This window comes from Neopelma chrysocephalum, unplaced genomic scaffold, assembly GCF_003984885.1.
Source record: "Neopelma chrysocephalum unplaced genomic scaffold, ASM398488v2 Primary Assembly neopelma1_44, whole genome shotgun sequence".
Classification (NCBI taxonomy): domain Eukaryota; kingdom Metazoa; phylum Chordata; class Aves; order Passeriformes; family Pipridae; genus Neopelma; species Neopelma chrysocephalum.
In genome coordinates this window covers 14,869,898-14,886,822 of record NW_020897703.1, presented here as the reverse complement: position 1 = coordinate 14,886,822, position 16,925 = coordinate 14,869,898, and the positions used below count along the sequence as shown (strand labels likewise).

At 41.9% G+C, this 16,925-nt stretch overlaps 3 protein-coding genes across 11 annotated transcripts in view; 2 read left to right on the top strand and 1 right to left on the bottom strand.

Moving 5' to 3' along the window:
- SSB (Sjogren syndrome antigen B) overlaps positions 1-16,925 on the top strand; it is a 30,094-nt gene that overhangs the window by 12,305 nt on the left and 864 nt on the right. The window contains exons 1-12 of one of the 9 annotated variants that reach the window (XM_027678619.1): positions 9,055-9,105; positions 9,835-9,891; positions 12,030-12,104; positions 13,609-13,712; positions 13,880-14,054; positions 14,203-14,310; positions 14,411-14,511; positions 14,756-14,827; positions 14,912-14,954; positions 15,650-15,790; positions 16,160-16,343; positions 16,503-16,634. In XM_027678619.1, coding sequence (XP_027534420.1) covers positions 12,039-12,104; positions 13,609-13,712; positions 13,880-14,054; positions 14,203-14,310; positions 14,411-14,511; positions 14,756-14,827; positions 14,912-14,954; positions 15,650-15,790; positions 16,160-16,343; positions 16,503-16,634 — 1,126 coding nt within the window. In that variant the 5' untranslated portion in view covers positions 9,055-9,105; positions 9,835-9,891; positions 12,030-12,038. Of the gene's footprint in view, positions 1-5,039; positions 5,059-9,022; positions 9,106-9,280; positions 9,301-9,516; positions 9,537-9,834; positions 9,892-12,026; positions 12,105-13,608; positions 13,713-13,879; positions 14,055-14,202; positions 14,311-14,410; positions 14,512-14,755; positions 14,828-14,911; positions 14,955-15,649; positions 15,791-16,159; positions 16,344-16,502; positions 16,635-16,925 lie in introns of those variants that run through there. The other 8 variants (XM_027678623.1, XM_027678621.1, XM_027678620.1 and 5 more) reach the window with 8 other exon arrangements.
- KLHL23 (kelch like family member 23) lies at positions 2,341-7,103 on the top strand. Its single transcript, XM_027678617.1, has 4 exons — positions 2,341-3,575; positions 4,906-5,058; positions 5,610-6,351; positions 6,465-7,103. The coding sequence occupies exons 1-3, from the start codon at positions 2,363-2,365 to the stop codon at positions 5,918-5,920; spliced, it is 1,677 nt and encodes a 558-aa protein (XP_027534418.1). The 5' UTR covers positions 2,341-2,362; the 3' UTR covers positions 5,921-6,351; positions 6,465-7,103.
- LOC113965058 (translation initiation factor IF-2-like) lies at positions 8,828-9,508 on the bottom strand. Its single transcript, XM_027677897.1, has one exon. The coding sequence runs from the start codon at positions 9,506-9,508 to the stop codon at positions 8,828-8,830; it is 681 nt and encodes a 226-aa protein (XP_027533698.1).

The following is a 16,925-nucleotide window of genomic DNA, read 5'->3' as shown; positions in this document are numbered from 1 at the left end:
CTTAGTTGTGGTATAGCTTGCTTTCAGCTTGTCCACAGATCTCAGATGCTGCTTACTTTAAAACCCAAAAAAGTAGTATGTCAATAATTACTCAGCTTTTTTTTGCCACTTACATTAATTATTGCTCTTTTGGCCTTAAGGAACCTATCTCATAGTTTGCTGTGAGAGTGAGAAATTGGGTGAGAAATTAATCTTCACACTCAAAAAGGGGTTCTTTTTGTGGTTTTGATGAAAGTACTGAAGCGGGAGTTGAGAGCAGATTAAGTAAAATAGACTACTTGAAATATTAGCAATTAGGATCTAATCACTTCAAGTAGAGGGTAGAGCTCATGCTATTTGCTAGACAAAGTGCATGTTGGAGACAGAAGAAATTTTTGAATTCCAGTAGGCAGACCATTAAGCTATTAAACAGGTCTTGTTTGGGTTTTTTCACCCCCCTCTTAATAAAGAGAAGAGGGGACTTTTCTGAAGCATCACAATTACCAATTTTTTCCACATTTGGTTATCATGGAGGGGAGATGAGTGTCTCCAAAACATGAAGGTGGTTTGAGCTGGTAATCCAGCCAAAAGAGAAAGGGAGAAGCTCCTTGAAGGGGATATATGTTCAGTACTAAGTGTTGCTGACCTCCAGACTTGCTGACAGTTTAAATCTACATGCTGTCTGGGAGATGGCTTGGGTAAAATGTTATGTAAAGAAACGCATAATGGAAGGCATCCGTGTATGGGAAACTCTGTATGGTGACAGGTCTGCCACCATACACCAGCTACTATGGAGCGTACTTAGTATTCTGTGCTAGTAGGATGGCCAAGACTTGGAAGAAGTTCGTGTTTGTCCATAGGAAGCTGATGAAGTGGAAAATGCAAAACCACAGCAAAACAAATCTCTTGACGAGGGGATGTATAAACAGACTTGGGGCTGTACAAGGGAATGCTCCAGAGAAAGAAATGGGGTAATGTAGCTGAGGAACAGTCTCATGGCAGAGACAGCAGGGCTGTTGCTAATTTCTGGGTTACACTGCAAAACTCCAATTCTCTGAGCTAGCGATGCATCAAGAGGGGTTGATGAAACAGAAGGTAAAGATGTGTGAAGGTGTACTTTTTGGTTTTGTGGGGTTTTTTTGTTTGTTTGGATTAGTTTATTTTTGTCTCATGTTACTATGTAAAGGCCAGGGGCAAGTTTGAGTCCTGTTGCATGGTTAGTACAGGCAGAAGGATGGCAGAGAGGTATGTCCACATACATGTTCCTGTTTGGATTCCTTTAGTTCATGCTTCTGGTGGGCATTGTGGAGGAAGAACCACTAGTAATTGAAAGAAAAATATGATGCTTTTTCATCTGTGTAGAGCAGGAGCTCTCCTAATTTCTCCTTTTGAGTTTTGCTGGCACAATAACAAATACCCACCTCCTTTTGGTAGGAGAAACCATTGCCAGTCCCCTCAACCCAGCAGAGCCTGGCTGGATCCAAACTCTTCTGCAGATGAGGGAGGACCACAGCTGCTTGAACCTAGAGGATGCTGTGTTTCAAATAAAGGTGTCCATTGCAGAAAACCTTTTGCTAGCGGAGAAGAGAAAGACTTCTTAAATTGTGAACCACGTTTTCAGAAGTTGCAAAGCCAATATAGCCTTCTTCCTGAATGATTTACTTCTAGTTGAAATCTGTCGGCAGAAATTGTGACTATCCTTTGCACTCTGCCAGGTTCGGGTGTATGGGGAGAGCTCTGGCCGCCTCCTTTCGACTCCTGCTGTCAGTCAGTGGGAGAGCCTCTGGTTCTTGCTGCCCTTCCCAGTGTCGCTCCTGGGAGCGAGGGGCGCCTCCACCAGAGGCGGCTTCAGGTCGCTGTCAGCGGCAGCCGAGGCCCCTCGCTTTGTTGTGTGGCTGAGTGACACCGAGCTGGTGACGCTCCCCAGGCATCTGCTCCTGTCCCTAATACGGCCGGGCCGTCTGTCACCAGCGCGGACAGCCTTTAACCCCTGTCCCGGGGTGGGAGCGCCGGGGCGGCGGCGGCAGCGGTTCGGGCCGGACCTTCCCGAGGCGAGCGGGCGGGAGGGGACCGGGCGGGGCGCCGGAGCCGCGACCCCGCAGAGGGGTGGGGAGGGGGGGGGGGGGGGGGGGGGGGGCGGCCGGGACACCAAAATAGGAGCTGCTGCTGCTGCTGCGGCCCCGCCGCTCTCGCCGGCAGCTGCTCTTCCAAAGGCAGTCCTGCGGCCGCCGCGGGCTGGGAGCGCCCCTGGCCGCGGCCGCGCTCCGCACGGGCGTAAGCGCCGCGCCGCGCGGGGCGGGTCGGGCGGGCCGGGCCCGCAGCCGGGGCGGCCGGGTTGCGCTGAGCACCGCGGACAAAGCGGCGGGAGCTGCGGGGCGCGGCGATGGCCGAGGCAGCGCAGGAGGAGTACGCGTACCTGTACAAGGACTCCGGGCATCCCGCCGGCTTCCTGGAGGCGTTCCGGGCGTTCTACCTGGACGGGCTGTTCACCGACATCACCCTGCAGTGCGCTTCGGGGGTCATCTTCCACTGCCACAGAGCCGCCCTGGCAGCCTGCAGCAGTTATTTCAAAGCCATGTTCACAGCCGATATGAAAGAGAAATCCAAAAACCAGATCAGCCTTCCCGGGCTCAGCCATGCGGTACTGGAAGCCCTCGTGAATTATGCATACACATCACAGATCCAGATAACAAAGAGAAATGTCCAAAGCCTACTCCAGGCTGCAGACCTGCTCCAGTTCGTGTCAGTAAAGAAAGCCTGTGAGCAGTTTCTGGTGAGGCATTTAGATACTGACAACTGCATAGGGATGCACTCCTTTGCTGAATATCATAATTGCTCGGAACTAGAGAAGGAGTCCAGGAGGATATTGTTATGGCAGTTTGAAGAAGTGTGGAAGCAGGAGGAGTTTCTGGACATTGGCAAGGAGAAGCTCTCTTATATTCTTTCCAGGGAGAATCTCAATGTTCGGAAAGAAGAGGCAGCCATTGAAGCTGTCGTTAACTGGGTTACACACAATGTGGAAGAAAGAATTGAAGACGTCTATGAACTGCTGAACTGCATCAAAGTAGACTTAGATAACATGTATTTGAGGTCAGCTTTAAGCCTACAAAAAAAATGCCGACTCAATGGCCGTAAGATAAGGTCACTCATATACAAGGCCCTCAACCTCACACCCAAGAGTCTTTCCAGAAGACCCACAGCAGCCATGTACGTGATTGGAGGATATTATTGGCACCCCTTATCAGAAGTGCATGTTTGGGATCCTTTAACCAACGCATGGGTCCAGGGAACAGAGATGCCGGATCACACCAGAGAGAGCTACGGGGTCACTAGCTTGGGACCAGACATATACGTGACAGGAGGTTACAGAACAGAGAGCATTGAAGCCCTTGACACCGTGTGGATATATAACAGTGAGAGGGATGAGTGGACAGAAGGCTGCCCCATGCTCGACGCAAGGTATTACCACTGTGCAGTTTCCTTGAGTGGCTGTGTCTACGCGCTGGGGGGGTATCGAAAGGGAGCTCCTGTGCAAGAAGCTGAGTTCTATGATCCTTTAATACAGAAATGGCTTCCTATTGCAAACATGATCAAAGGTAAGTAAACTTTTTTATGGTGTCTGCCTCCAGTGCCGATCCTTTTGTATTTGTCACTTTTAAGTGCCATGGACACATTTAGGGCTTGATCCCAGTTCTAGAGAAGTTAACAGGAATCTCCTGTTAATATTGGTGGGCTTTGGTTCAGGTCTTCACTAGCCAAAAGACTGCAAACATCCAAACGCTACAGTGGGCTGTGCCATGGAACACTAGGGTAGAAAAGCAAGTGGTAGTCTTGTTTAGTTTTGCCTTCTTTCAGAGTAAGATTTCTGTCAAAATAGAAAGAAATCAGAAAACCACCTGGGGTTAGAGTCAATTCAGTAGATGGTCAAAGAGCAAGCTCCAATAAAGGGATTGTATTATTTTAATAGAAGGCCAGATTATTAAGATTTTCTGAGCAATCATTTATAAAGGTGTCATCATTTAGAACTTCTTGCATGCAGTTTCCTTCTATTTCTGTGTATCATCTGTTCAGGATCCTTTGTTTAATTGTTAGTGTGAGGATAATGAAAAGCACTAATACCTGTTTCTAGCAGCCAAAACAGTGATCTATTAAAAAGATATGAATCATAGCCAAACTAAAGGGTATAATTTTGTTACAAAATTTATAAGCAGTTATCCATTTCATCATACATTTTTATAAATTAATGCAAATATTTACAATTAATTATAATAATTTAGTGTAAGTTGATGCAACACAGTATTTTACTACTTACATAGAGTTTTTGGAGATATCTGTAACAGGAAAGAAACATGTTTCTGCAACTTTCTTCATTGTTTGTATATTTTCCTCAAATATTGCTGCTATTCTCTTTTTATTTGCTTCAAAAATAGAAATGTTATGCTAATATTGTAAGCAGTTGCATATTCTGTGCCGTTGTTTTGTCCAATTTTCTGCATGGAACATCTTATGTGCTCAACTTCCCCCTTGTTTTATTTCATTTTGTTATCCTAGAGACAGATTTAACATGCCTCCATTCTATTTATGTCCTTGTTTATACAATACCATAATTAGTAATACCATGAGAATGACTAAAATTATTAGAAAAGACACTGAACAATCTCAATTCCCATTGTCTTTGTCGGTGCCATATAAGTGATTTTTTAACATCTCTTTGACTTAGTGAAATATTGAAACTAATTCCCTACTCCAAAACCAATGTGACAGTATGATTTTAATTACTGCCTAAAAATGCTGTGAACTATCATATTATATGCGATATGTATTGGTTACTGCAGTTTTATTTAGTTGTTCTTGACTTACACTGATAAAGTGTCTTGACAAGTCTGTTTTACTCACATTCAGTCTGAACTTTCATACTGTGTACAGGGGTTGGAAATGCCACTGCCTGTGCCCTGCACGAAGTCATCTACGTAACTGGAGGTCACTATGGGTACAGGGGAAGCTGTACCTACGATAAAATCCAGAGATACCATTCAGGTAGCAATGAGTGGAGTATAGTCACCACAAGTCCACATCCAGGTAAATAATAATTTCCGTAACGCATGTAGAGCTTGATTTGATGACTTGTACCTGGGAGTCCTTCAGCCCAGTTAAGAGGTTTTGGCATATTCCTAATTAAAAAAAAGAAATGCCTGTAGGGCACCAAGGGCCATTTCCAGACTGAGAGGGAAAGGAAAGACCTTCTTCAAGCATCTGTTGTATAGAAATTGCTATACAAATACAGAATTAATGAATGTCTACATTCTATTAAATAATATAACTTTCTATAAAATCTATTCATAGACATTTGGTAAAAATAATTTACATTAATTTTAGAAGGGTTTTCTCTATGTTCTACACCTGGTAACAGTAAGTTTTTAAAGCAATTCTCACTAAGTACTGCTGCTCAAGTCTTTATCTTCTGTAATGCCTTCAGCTTTCTTTTACCAAGTGTAGCAGAAACCTGAGGTGTCTCCTAAGCCCAGTGAAGAAACTCAGCCACCCTCAGTGGTGCCCAGTGTTTGTCATGTAGTTGCACTTTAAGTTAAGGTTATCATGCTGAGTTGTACTGTATTCCTTTCTTTCTGAAGAATACGGATTGTGTTCAATTACATTACAAAACAAGATATATTTTGTGGGTGGACAGACCACGATCACGGACTGCTATGACCCAGAGCAAAATGAGTGGAAGCAGATGGCTCACATGATGGAGAGAAGGATGGAGTGTGGCACAGTGGTCATGAACGGATGCATCTATGTAACAGGAGGATATTCCTATTCAAAAGGAACGTATCTGCAGAGTATTGAGAAATATGACCCTGAACTGAATAAATGGGAAGCAGTAGGAAGTCTTCCCAGCGCTATGCGGTCACATGGCTGTGTCTGTGTGTATAATGTGTAAACATTTAATGTTCATCTTGCTGTTACAGCAAACAGCAGATGCAGTATTCATAAAGCACTGATTACCTCATGACTGAGTTGTCTGATACAATCTCTTAGCGCATATTGTTGAAAACCAGGTATAATTTTTTCTCATTTTAAACAACTCAGAAATATAGACATGGTAACAAGATTTCCATATATTTTTCGGTCCAATCATTTTTCATCATGAAAGTTCTCAAATGACTCTCTTATAATACTTTATGCAGCTACATAGAAACTACTGTGAAAAACAGATTTGTTTTTGTTAATCACTGTGGGAAACTATGATCTGGTGCTAAGATGACTAAAGCCAAACCAAATACTTTACATTTCTAAGGGCTACTGGGCTTCAGAGGAAATCTTTGTATTCTGAAGGTAGCTATAGAAATGGATCGTTGCCCCAAGCTAAGTGTATGGTACATACAAAGCAATATCACTTGGATAACTAGGTTATCATATTCAGAAATGGGCATTTATAGGATGCCTCCAATTCTACCTTCAAGTGCCAGAGTGAAGAAGAGCAGGGTCTAGGAATGAGGGAAGAAATGTCAGGCAGTAGCCTCAGAGCACAAGCCAAAAGTGTACACTAGTTTTCCAGAAGAGCAGTGCTCTGAAGTACAAGGGCATTTGAGAAAAGTAGTCTCTTTGCCATTCTTACACTCACTTTGACATTGCCCATAAGAAATGAAAAACTACTCTGCAAGGCTTTGCAATGGGCTCTTTGGCTGATGCACAGATATTTGTGGGGGTTTTTTTGTTTGGTTGGTTGGTTGGGTTTTTTCAGAGAAAAGCCTTGACATTGTAACTCTTTTTTAATATCAAATTCAAGATAGGTGTCTGTGTGGAATGGAAGGATGAAATGAGAGAGATTGGAAAGCTGCTAATGTCCCCCTCCGATACAAACTTCTCTATTATGTTTAATACCATTTGATCTTTGCTAAAAGTACTGAACTGTGACTTGAGCAAAGGTGACAACTGAAGAAACTTGTCAAAATATGTTATTCATGGACAGATTGAATGCTAAGTGGTCTACAGGATTGATTTCTTTATTATTTCTCTCAAGATGTAATACGAGATCTTCAAATTCTGTGTAGAAAGCAGATTTTTGAAAAGTGCTTTGTAGAAAAATGGATCACACTCTGAGTGGCCTGATAGCAGTGATTCAAATAAAAAAATGCCTTGGGGAGCAGAGAAGCTTTTTTAGCGCCATCAGTTCCCAATCCAGCTTATAAAATGACTGCAGAAAGAACTGTTAGACATTGGTGAGAGAGGCAGGGGCAACACAGGGCTGCTGAAGGGTGTAGTGGGAACTTCCCACACCAGCACTGTCACCTAAAATGAAATTTTGATTTTATTGGATTTATCAGATTCAATGAAAGGAACTTCCCAAGCAGGTAAGCCCTGAATTTATAGTATTTCTTTTTCTTGATCATAAGCGTTTTCAACATTTTTTTTTTGTTCTTTCGCATTTTAATGCTATTTCTTACTTGCATTTGACTGCTGGTAGCAGGCAGCACTCAACTCTGAGCTTTGATGTGAAGTTCTGTGGTGTGTATATATATAGTTCTTGTTTTGATGTCTTTGTATGTCACCTGACTAAGTCAGAAGCTCATGTGTGCGTGGGTTCAGTGTTTTGCTTCATTACACATCCCACTGGGAGCTATTTAAGGATCCAATGTAATTTGTTTAAAGACTCTAAACTGTAAAACGGTGTGGGGAATTGAACTCTAATGCTGTTTGAAATGCGTTGGCCAGGCTGGTGGGCAAAAGAAATAACATGAATTTGTTTCTCCTGGAAATCTCCACAGCTGAGAAATTGTTCAAATACAGGTAGAGCAGTAAAGGACAACATTGCAAAAGCATGAAGGTGATCTTTGTATTGAACAAAACCACAGTGAACTCAACATATGTAATTTTTCAGTTCAAATTATGTACCTGTGAAGCTTCATGTTTGTTGAAAAACATGAGCATAGAATAGCTGCTTATGGCTGCCCCTGAGGTTCATTCTGGCCCATATCCTGTCACCGACACTCGTGGGTCGAGGAAAGGATCTAAGAACAAGGTGAGGACTAACAAAACAAAACCCCCAGTGTCCACTTGGCCACTGCTTCTAAACTAGGTGCTTAGCCTTCCTTCATGAAAGACAGTACTGTTCCAGGGCAGGAGCACAGGCATTGGAAGCTAGATCTGCTTTGTCCCCGTGGGCACCCTGCAGGTGAGCAATTTGCTGCTTTCTGGCCTCAGTGCTAAGTGGAAAAAAGCCTTTAGTTCTTCCATGCCAGGAGAGCATGTGCTGGTCTGGCACAAACAAAAGTAAATGAGATTACTGCCTAGGACGTCTGGTAAATTCTAATTTTTCAGAGACTTTGAATGCATTAGAATAAATGGAGATCAGAAGAAGTTCAGACTCGTGGTTAAATTTCAACTGGTGCCATTTTTCACAATAACCTACAGTGCTCTTTTAAATTAGCTAATGTCTGTAGAATATCCCAAGGTGTGCTGCCATCAGGTCTTGGACACAGGCAGGAATATGAATTCAGCAAGAGGAATAGGGATTCTGCCTTCTGGTCAGCGACCTACAGCAGGTGGGAAGCTCAGAACAGGGAATGTTTTAGCCATCTGTATGGTATGTTTTTAATAACAGTTGAATGTAAACACTGAATTATTGTGCTATCAGACCTGTATTACGGTAGACACAGTTTTACTGTTTTACTTGTAAACTAGAAAATTAACTAATACAGAAATCAAATAACTTGTAAAGCCCGTGTTTGTAGCGCCATAGATGTCCACAGTACATCTTCAGTACTTCAGTGAATGTTTGCAGTATTCAATAAATGTAAATATACTACTACTGTACAAATACAAGCTTTTAAGTTACTTTTTGTGTTCAAAACCAGGACCCCGGCGCGCCTGGAGGGATGGCCGCGGAGGGCGCTGAGGGCTGTTCCCACGGCTCTGGGCACTCCCCGGCCCTGCCCGCGCCCGCCTCCCCACACGCTCTGGCGCCCGCGGCGGGAAGGGCCGTGCGGGGGCGGGCGGGGCCGGAGCAGCGCTTCCCCCGCCCCGGAAGTGGCGTCAGGCGCGAGGCGGGCGGGTCGCGGGGGCTGCTGGGCCGCGGCGCCGACTCGCGGCTTCTGGAGCGGCGGAGGGGGATCAGACGTGCAGGTTCGTGCGGGGCCCCGGCTCCCCCCAGGCTCGGCCCCGCTGAGGAGCGACGGGCCTTGCCGGGGCAGGGCTGGCGGCTGGCCTGGCGGGGGGCTTGGCGGCCGGGCCGGGCGGGAGGCAGGCAGGGCGGGTTCCCGGCGCGGGGAGCACGTGCCGCCTGTTCCCCGGCGGAGTTGCGGAGCGGGCCCGGCCGTGCCGGGGGGGGCGGGGGAGCCGCCCAGACCCTCCCCGCCGGCAGCGCTACTCGCGGCGCTGCAGGGCTGGGGCGCTGCGACTGAGGCGGCGCCGGCGGCCCCGCTCCCGCCGCGGGGCCCGGCCCGGGCCGAGGGCAGCGCTCCTGCTGCTGCCGGGCCTGGGTGTCGGAAGGGGGGGTGGAGGCACTGCGGGCGTGTGAAAGTGTCATCAACCAAACTGACGGTCTCCTGGCATAGGTTAGGGGCCCACATTTCAATTACTTAATTACTTCTTATAAGAAACTTCTTATAAGAAACTTCTAATTCTACTCAAAAAAAACCCAAAAAACCAAGCCAAACTATCGTCTGCGAAAACGTGTGGCAGCAGTTAACCCTTACCTTAAATAAAAACCTATATTTTGAGGTAAGAATCCTGTCAGAAGGCTCCGATCTCTGACACAGGGGTTCCTGAACAAGGTATGGTATGAATAACAGTTCCACGTTACTTTATTGGGGAAACTTTCTTATTTAAAAAAGGCTTTTCACTCTGTTACAGTAATGGTAGAACCAGCCTGCAACTAAGCTTTGCCCAGACCTTGACACTAAATGGCTGGTAAGATGAAAATCCACTTGAGAGTTCTTTTAGGATACTCTAGCTAATACAGTGTGGGATCTAACTGTTCTTGTTAAAGGGCCTGACTGTCATTTTTTGCTTGTAATTTAAATCTAATGACTACTTGCATTACTTTGTTTTCATTTAGTGTGGTACTGATGCAAACTGTTGGCACACAGAAGGAACAAGTTAGTGTGGTGTGCTAAGAAAGCCCTTACAATAAAATGTTGTAGGATTTTGCATGTAGTTCAGGCTGTGATTGCTGTTCAGTGCAGTTTATTATCAGTCTTAACTGCTGCACAGCACCTGAAAACTATTGATCTGGAGGTTGTCTTGTGCCAAACGACTGAGCTAAAGAGTCTGAAGTGAGCATGTGCAGACAAGACTAGCATGTCTCTTAAATTAGGCTGCTTCTGGTTTTCTTCTAAATAGGTTAGAGCTCAATCACTGCCTGAACTGAATTCACGCATGGCAAGCTTGAGTCTTTCTTAGTTTTGCCTGCAGTTTGTTGTTACTCACAGCTGCAGGGATGCTTTTTAGAAAAACTTCTCCAGGTGTAAGACTTAATCTAAAGGACCTGTGTCAGGTCTTGTGTTGTTTTACACTTTTTGGTATTGACTTTGAAAATACTGCTAAGGAAGTAGGCTTTGGGGTTTTTTCTCTTTTTAGCAGTGGAGCTGAGCCTTATGTGGAAATTGAATTGCTGGTTCTGGTTATTTTGGTACCTGGGCTGAGGCAGGCTGAGATAGTGGTCAATTAGTTGATCTCTTGGAGAAAGCTGTGACTGCTCCATAGGCTGCCATTAAATTGCACCAAATTGGGTATAATGTGAAAAAGAACACTGGTTTCTCTTACAAGTTGGGTGTGGGGGACAACAGCACAGGGGAATGTTAAGACAGTACCAGCACTAGAACGTGGTGGTGAACTGTCAGTCTCCTGTAGTCGGGGTGGCTTGTGTGAGACATCTCTGAAGTAACTGCATTTGTCAGCTTGGGTGCTCTGGCCTGGGATTTGTAAAGTGCTTTACAGACAAGTGGATCACACGCTGAATAATGGCTGTCAACTAACACTTGCTGAAATCAGGCTTTAAAGAGCCTTACAGTGTTAGGTACAGGTGGAAGCACAGTAGTAGAGACTGGGGTGCATATTTTAAGTCTGTAAGTGCCAAAGAACTACAAGTAAGTCCAAGGATGCAATGCAGTTTCCAGATGAGGAAGATGAGGAAATGGAAATACTGCAGACTGCAGTAGGGTGAACAGTGAGGAATTAAACTACTAGAATAAAAAGACGGGGTGCCAGGTGGGTGTTCAGATGAAGAACATAATTTCCCATGACAAGGGTGTCTTCACATTTTATATCCTTATCTTAAGTGCAACTAGACAGACATTTTTGGATCCCAGTTAATTTTCAGATCAGTAGCTGCTTTCTTAGTGACTGCATGTGATGTACTGGGATTATACCCTTGCTGCCAGTTAAGTAAAGAAGTTGCTTCCAAGGTAAAACATCTTATCTGTTATCAAAGATACTTGATTCAGTATTCAAGCAGAACTCCATTGAAGACAAATTTGTAAAGGAGAGAACTAGACATTTTTAGGATGTATTAATAAATGCAGATATTTTTATTCCTTCCTCCAGTAAGTTCCGTCAACTTTCAGAGATTAGACAAGAGACAAACTTCAGAAATGTTTGTCATTATACCTATGTAGGAACTAAACAATTTTTGTTATTGATGTTTTGCCTAGTGGTGAGAGGTTGGATTTGACTTAAAGAACAAATGTTGGCTCTCAGCTTTGTTGCTGCTCTTAGGCACAAACTGAGAATCTGTGCCTAGAAAAAGGTAAATAAATAAGGCTGTGAAGTGCCAGCTTTTTTAAAATTTATCTTGAATACAGAATGCCAAATGCTGCCTTAAAACCCAAGTATTTTACTTGTGGGTTTTTTCCCCACTTGTTTCATAGTTTCCCCTTGGAGTTTGCAGTGATGTTTATAGTTGCTTCACAGGCATAACGGTATGGCTAAAGAACTTGACTGTTACTGTGTTTAGATGAGGCTACAGTGAAATGCAATGCTCTAGGAATATAAGTCTGTAGAAAGTACTATTCAGTAAGTGCTTTTGCTCTGTGTTCTCTTCAACACAGCTGGTGAAAATGGCTGAAAATGGAAATGGTGAAAACATGTCTATCTTGGAAAGCAAAATCTGTCAGCAAATTGAGGTAAGTTCAATTTATAGTTTGGGATCTGGACTGAGGTGTGGTTTTGGAGGCATTAATTGTCACGGACTTGGCTAATGGAAAGTTAACTTCATGGTGAGTTAGACTCGAATCTTCAGCTCTTTAAAAAATGTTTGTCACAGGTCTATGACAGGTATTTAATACTTTAAGGTAGTTGTAATAGTAGTTTAAGTTGGAAGTTATACTTGCCTACAGATGCTTGTAAGACCACAATTTAAAAACAGGAAAGGTTTAACTTGCTAGCATTTTAGTTGCTATAGCAAGTGAATGTATTATTAAACAATTTATAACCATGTTGCTGGGGTTATTCTATCTATGCAAATAGGAGAAGGTTGAATTTTAATTCTATATACCTTAATTTTTGGGGGGGGAAAATCCTCCTATTCGAGAATCTGTGCTGGTCAAAATATTCACACATTGCATAACTTGCTATTGTGATTTACTGCTTGGTAATTTATTGCTAAAAATTACAACTAAACTTACATGCCTGCTTTGGATTAACTATTTCTCTCTCTAGAGGCTTGGAGGGTTACCCTCCAACAAAAAACCTGAGCCCATCACTTAAAATAACATCTAGAACAAAACTGTTTTTCTGAAGGATAAAAGTATAGCTGCACGTGAATGCCCAATACCCTATGGAGCCATTATTTATATATAACAAACAAAACACAGAGATTGAGAAAAGGTAGTTGACAAAACTAGACTTCTGGTAATGTGAATTTGAGGTACACTAGAGGGAGAGGTATTGTTGTAAAACTTGCACTGACTTTTTAAGGCACTATGATATTGGTGGAAACATTCCAACTTATCCTATCCAACATCCTAGTTAGATGACTGCTAGTTAGGAGAAGAATCTGATTAGCCTGTCTCTTGAACTGAATTGTCTTCCCATGCTGGACAAGATCAAAATAAGGACATAGTAACTAAATAAAATAAAAAATAAAGATTAAGTTTAAAGTAACAATTTTTCAATCTTTTGGTGTTTTGTTGAATGAGACCTAGAAAGTCCAGTTTATGTATATGATTTTTCCAGTGTGCAAATACCATATTCTTGCTTGTACATTCCTTCAATAAGGAGTAAAACCTGAATCTGTTAGTGACAAATTTGACTTTTGACTCTGCAGAGCTTGATCCGGGTGATAGATGCTTATGATGTTAAAAGAACAAGCTTCACTCCTTTCCTAAACAAAACTGCAGTCTATCTTTGCCTCATTAGTCTCATGGGATGAAGCACTGGTGTGCTGTGGCGTTTGTTTCTGTGGGGAGATTGTGTGTTTGTTTTTGCAGCTTACATGTTGCAGCTAACTTTTGGCAAAGTATCATATTAAAGCAGGAAGTAATAATTTCAGAATTCCTAATTATTCAGAGTAATTACTTTTGGTATGTCCAATCAACTGCAGTAAGCTGTCAGATGAAAATGAGCTTTTAAGGCTGAACATTTCAAGACAAATCTCTTTTTCCTCTTCCCCTCCCCTCTTTTTTGCAGTACTATTTTGGCAATCACAATCTACCAAGAGACAAGTTCCTAAAAGAACAGATCAAAATGGATGATGGCTGGGTACCTTTAGAAGTAATGATCAAATTCAACAGGTAAAACAAAGTACAACTAATGTGGATAGAAAAGTAACTTTTAGCTACTTATATCTGTTTGTAGCCAAGTGTTCCCGGTGTGCATGTACAATTCCTGTTGCTGTTTTAACATCCGGCTTCAGCTTTGCCTGTATATTTGTAATAACCTGTGTCTGCTTACTCAATAGGTTAAGTCGCCTTTCAAAAGATTTTAGTGTTATTGTAGAAGCACTAAGAAAATCCAAGACTGGTTTAATGGAAATAAATGAAGACAAAACTAAAATCAGAAGATCTCCAAATAAACCCCTTCCTGAATTAAATGACCAGTATAAGGCTGCAATTAAAAACAGATCTGTATATGTTGTAAGTAAATTTCTTCCTTTACTCTGTGCTTTCTGCATGGCTTTGACTGAAAGCCATCTGAGTAAAGCTTCAATTAACTCATACCAAATAGGTTGTAATTTCTGAGTCAGTTTGTGGAATATAATTGAAGCTCATTGCTATCTTGCAGAAAGGCTTTCCACTAGATGCTACTCTTGATGATATCAAAGAATGGCTTGAGGATAAAGGTCCAGTTGAAAACATTCAGATGAGGAGAACATTGCAGAGAACGTTTAAGGTAACTCTTGCAATGAACATTTAGACCTGGGGCAGGGATCCTCCCTGGACAACATTCTGTTCAATTACTCTAACATTCAATGTCTCTTGCAATTTAACAGGGCTCAATATTTGCAGTTTTTGATAGTGTTGAATCTGCTAAGAAGTTCACAGAGATACCAAATCAAAAGTACAAAGACACAGAGCTGATAGTACTTTTCAAGTAAGTCCTCTTAACTGATATATGAACTAATAATGCTTAAGGGTGGATTTAGACAAGAGCCTGACTTGACTTGAGAAGTGTAAGTTTCTAAACTGTTGTACAGGTATTGATAGCTGTACCTTTTGGAGACTAGCACCTCAACTCGAAAAAATCATTTCAACGGCATCTTGTCTACTGCTGTCTTATAAAGTAATTATAACAGAATACTTTAAATTATATTAACTTACCTTATATTCAATTGAAGGGAGGAGTATTGTACAAAGAAGAATGAAGAAAGGAAACAAAACAAAGTAGAAGCAAAAGCAAGAGCTAAGCAGTAAGTCATTATCAGCTGAAGTGCCTGATTTTGCTTGCCTGACCACACTTGAACTGACTCATAACTAATTTAACTTTTCTGCAGGGAAAAAGAAGAGAAACAGAAACAAGCAGCAGATGCTGAAATGGTATGGGTTTCTTTTCTTAAATCTCTATACTTGGAAACTATGCAATGCTTGCTTTTGTATGTATTTTCAATCCACGCACAACATGGTCCTGCACCTACGTTTTATAAAGCTAACGTGGGATATTCTTTCTGAAATTCTATAACATAGAGCACTTTCTAGACAGTCACTTCGGCTTTTCCAACTAACCTACAGTAAGACTGTTTTGTCATGATGTTTAATCTTATTTTCAATACATTTATTTTGTTTGAAGGCTCATGTCCTGAATTTAAATTATTAGGCTTGTTTACCGGTTCAGATGTGATCCTGAAAGCACCATTGAGATGATTGTTCTCTTGTGGTATTTAAAGGATTCATTAAGAATTTAATCAGTATTATATTTTTTCTACCTGAGGTGTCAGCCTTCAGAAAACTGTTTTGTAGAATTTAAAGAGTGTAACTCTCTTATGGAAAAGAAGTCCTAAGTTCCACATAAGTGTATCCTAGTAAGCAAAGAAAATTCAAAAAAGGAGGGGGGACACACTGTGCAAGACTTCAACATCAGTATAACTAAGTTATATAGCAAAAATGCTAGAGTTACTGTAACTTCAGTTGCTTACTTATCATCATATTTAATAGTCTTAGGATTGAGGAGGAAAATATGAATGTTCAAGCTTGACTCTTCAGTGAAAATGTAGGATCTTTTTTATTTCATTTAGAAGTCTCTGGAAGAAAAGACAGGATGTCTTTTGAAGTTTTCTGGTGATCTAGATGACCAAACATGCAGAGAAGACCTCCATGCTGTATTTTCTGGTCATGGAGAAATCAAGTGGATACACTTTGTCAGAGGTGCAAAGGAGGTCAGTAGACTCTTAGACAAGGACTTAAGATCTCTGTCTTGAACTTTGAAAATGAATGATTAAATGTTTGTTCTCTTATGCAATCAAGTAAACTATTGTCTTGTGAAATTTCAGAATATTTACAGAATTAAATTATTTCCTTGAATTCTTTCAAAAGAACAGATAAAGGTTCCAGCCTTGTTAGTTGATAAGGCCAAAACTGAGAATGTTCGTTAGGACAGCCTAAGGGCTTTGGTTTAGTCTAGACATGTTTTACATTGTGCAAGAGTAATGAATTTGCTGAGGTACTTAACAGGGTATGTTGTTCATCATTCTAGCTGAATGTTTTCGCAGTAAGACTCAAATGCAGACGCCACTCTTCTTTTTAAGGGAATTATCCTGTTTAAAGATATTGCCAAAGATGCTCTGGAAAAAGCCAAAACAGCACATAACGGAAACTTACAGCTTCGGAACAAGGATGTTGCATGGGAACTGCTAGAAGGAGATGCAGAGAAAGAAGCTCTGAAAAAAATATTGGAAGATCAGCAAGAATTATTGAAACAGAAAACAAAAGGTCCTCCCTTCTTTTATTAATTTAAGCCTGTATCATGTCCTAGAATTGGCACTCCGAGTAGTGAATATATACTACAGACTGACTTAACTGTAAACTATTCCTTTGAGCTTGCCAGTTAAAAGAAAATGATACAAAGTTCCTGATCTTGTATCTCCACAGGGCGCAAAATTAAAGGAAAAGGAAGAGGAGGAAAAATACCTCAGGGTGCACAAAAAGGAAAAGTACAGTTTCAGGGCAAGAAAATTAAGTTTGATAATGAAGAAGAAGGTGGTGAAGATGATACTAAAACAGGTATGTCATTCTGTGCACTGGATGCAGCTTCTTTAGTACATACAGCTACTTTCTAGAGAAGTACTCATGTTTCTTACAAGTGTTTCAGATTTGTCTCTGCATTGTAGTATTTCTGCCCTCGTGTCAGTATCAGTGAAGTAACTTTAAGAGTCTTGTGCTTGATTCCTTCCAGAACTGTCCGAAAAGCATACTTAGATAATTACGAGATAGGTAAGGCTGTACTGCAGGGCTGTCCAAAGCATTCTGCATTGAAAGATGGTGGTTATCAGCTACTTTACACAACTGAACAGA

Excerpts from the sequence above, each read along its gene's own strand:
- KLHL23 (XM_027678617.1), top strand. The coding sequence starts at position 2,363 with ATGGCCGAGGCAGCGCAGGAGGAGTACGCGTACCTGTACAAGGACTCC. Across the intron at positions 3,576-4,905 it reads TATTGCAAACATGATCAAAG|GGGTTGGAAATGCCACTGCC; the intron begins GTAAGTAAACTT and ends TACTGTGTACAG. Across the intron at positions 5,059-5,609 it reads CACCACAAGTCCACATCCAG|AATACGGATTGTGTTCAATT; the intron begins GTAAATAATAAT and ends TTCTTTCTGAAG.
- LOC113965058 (XM_027677897.1), bottom strand. The coding sequence starts at position 9,508 with ATGACACTTTCACACGCCCGCAGTGCCTCCACCCCCCCTTCCGACACC.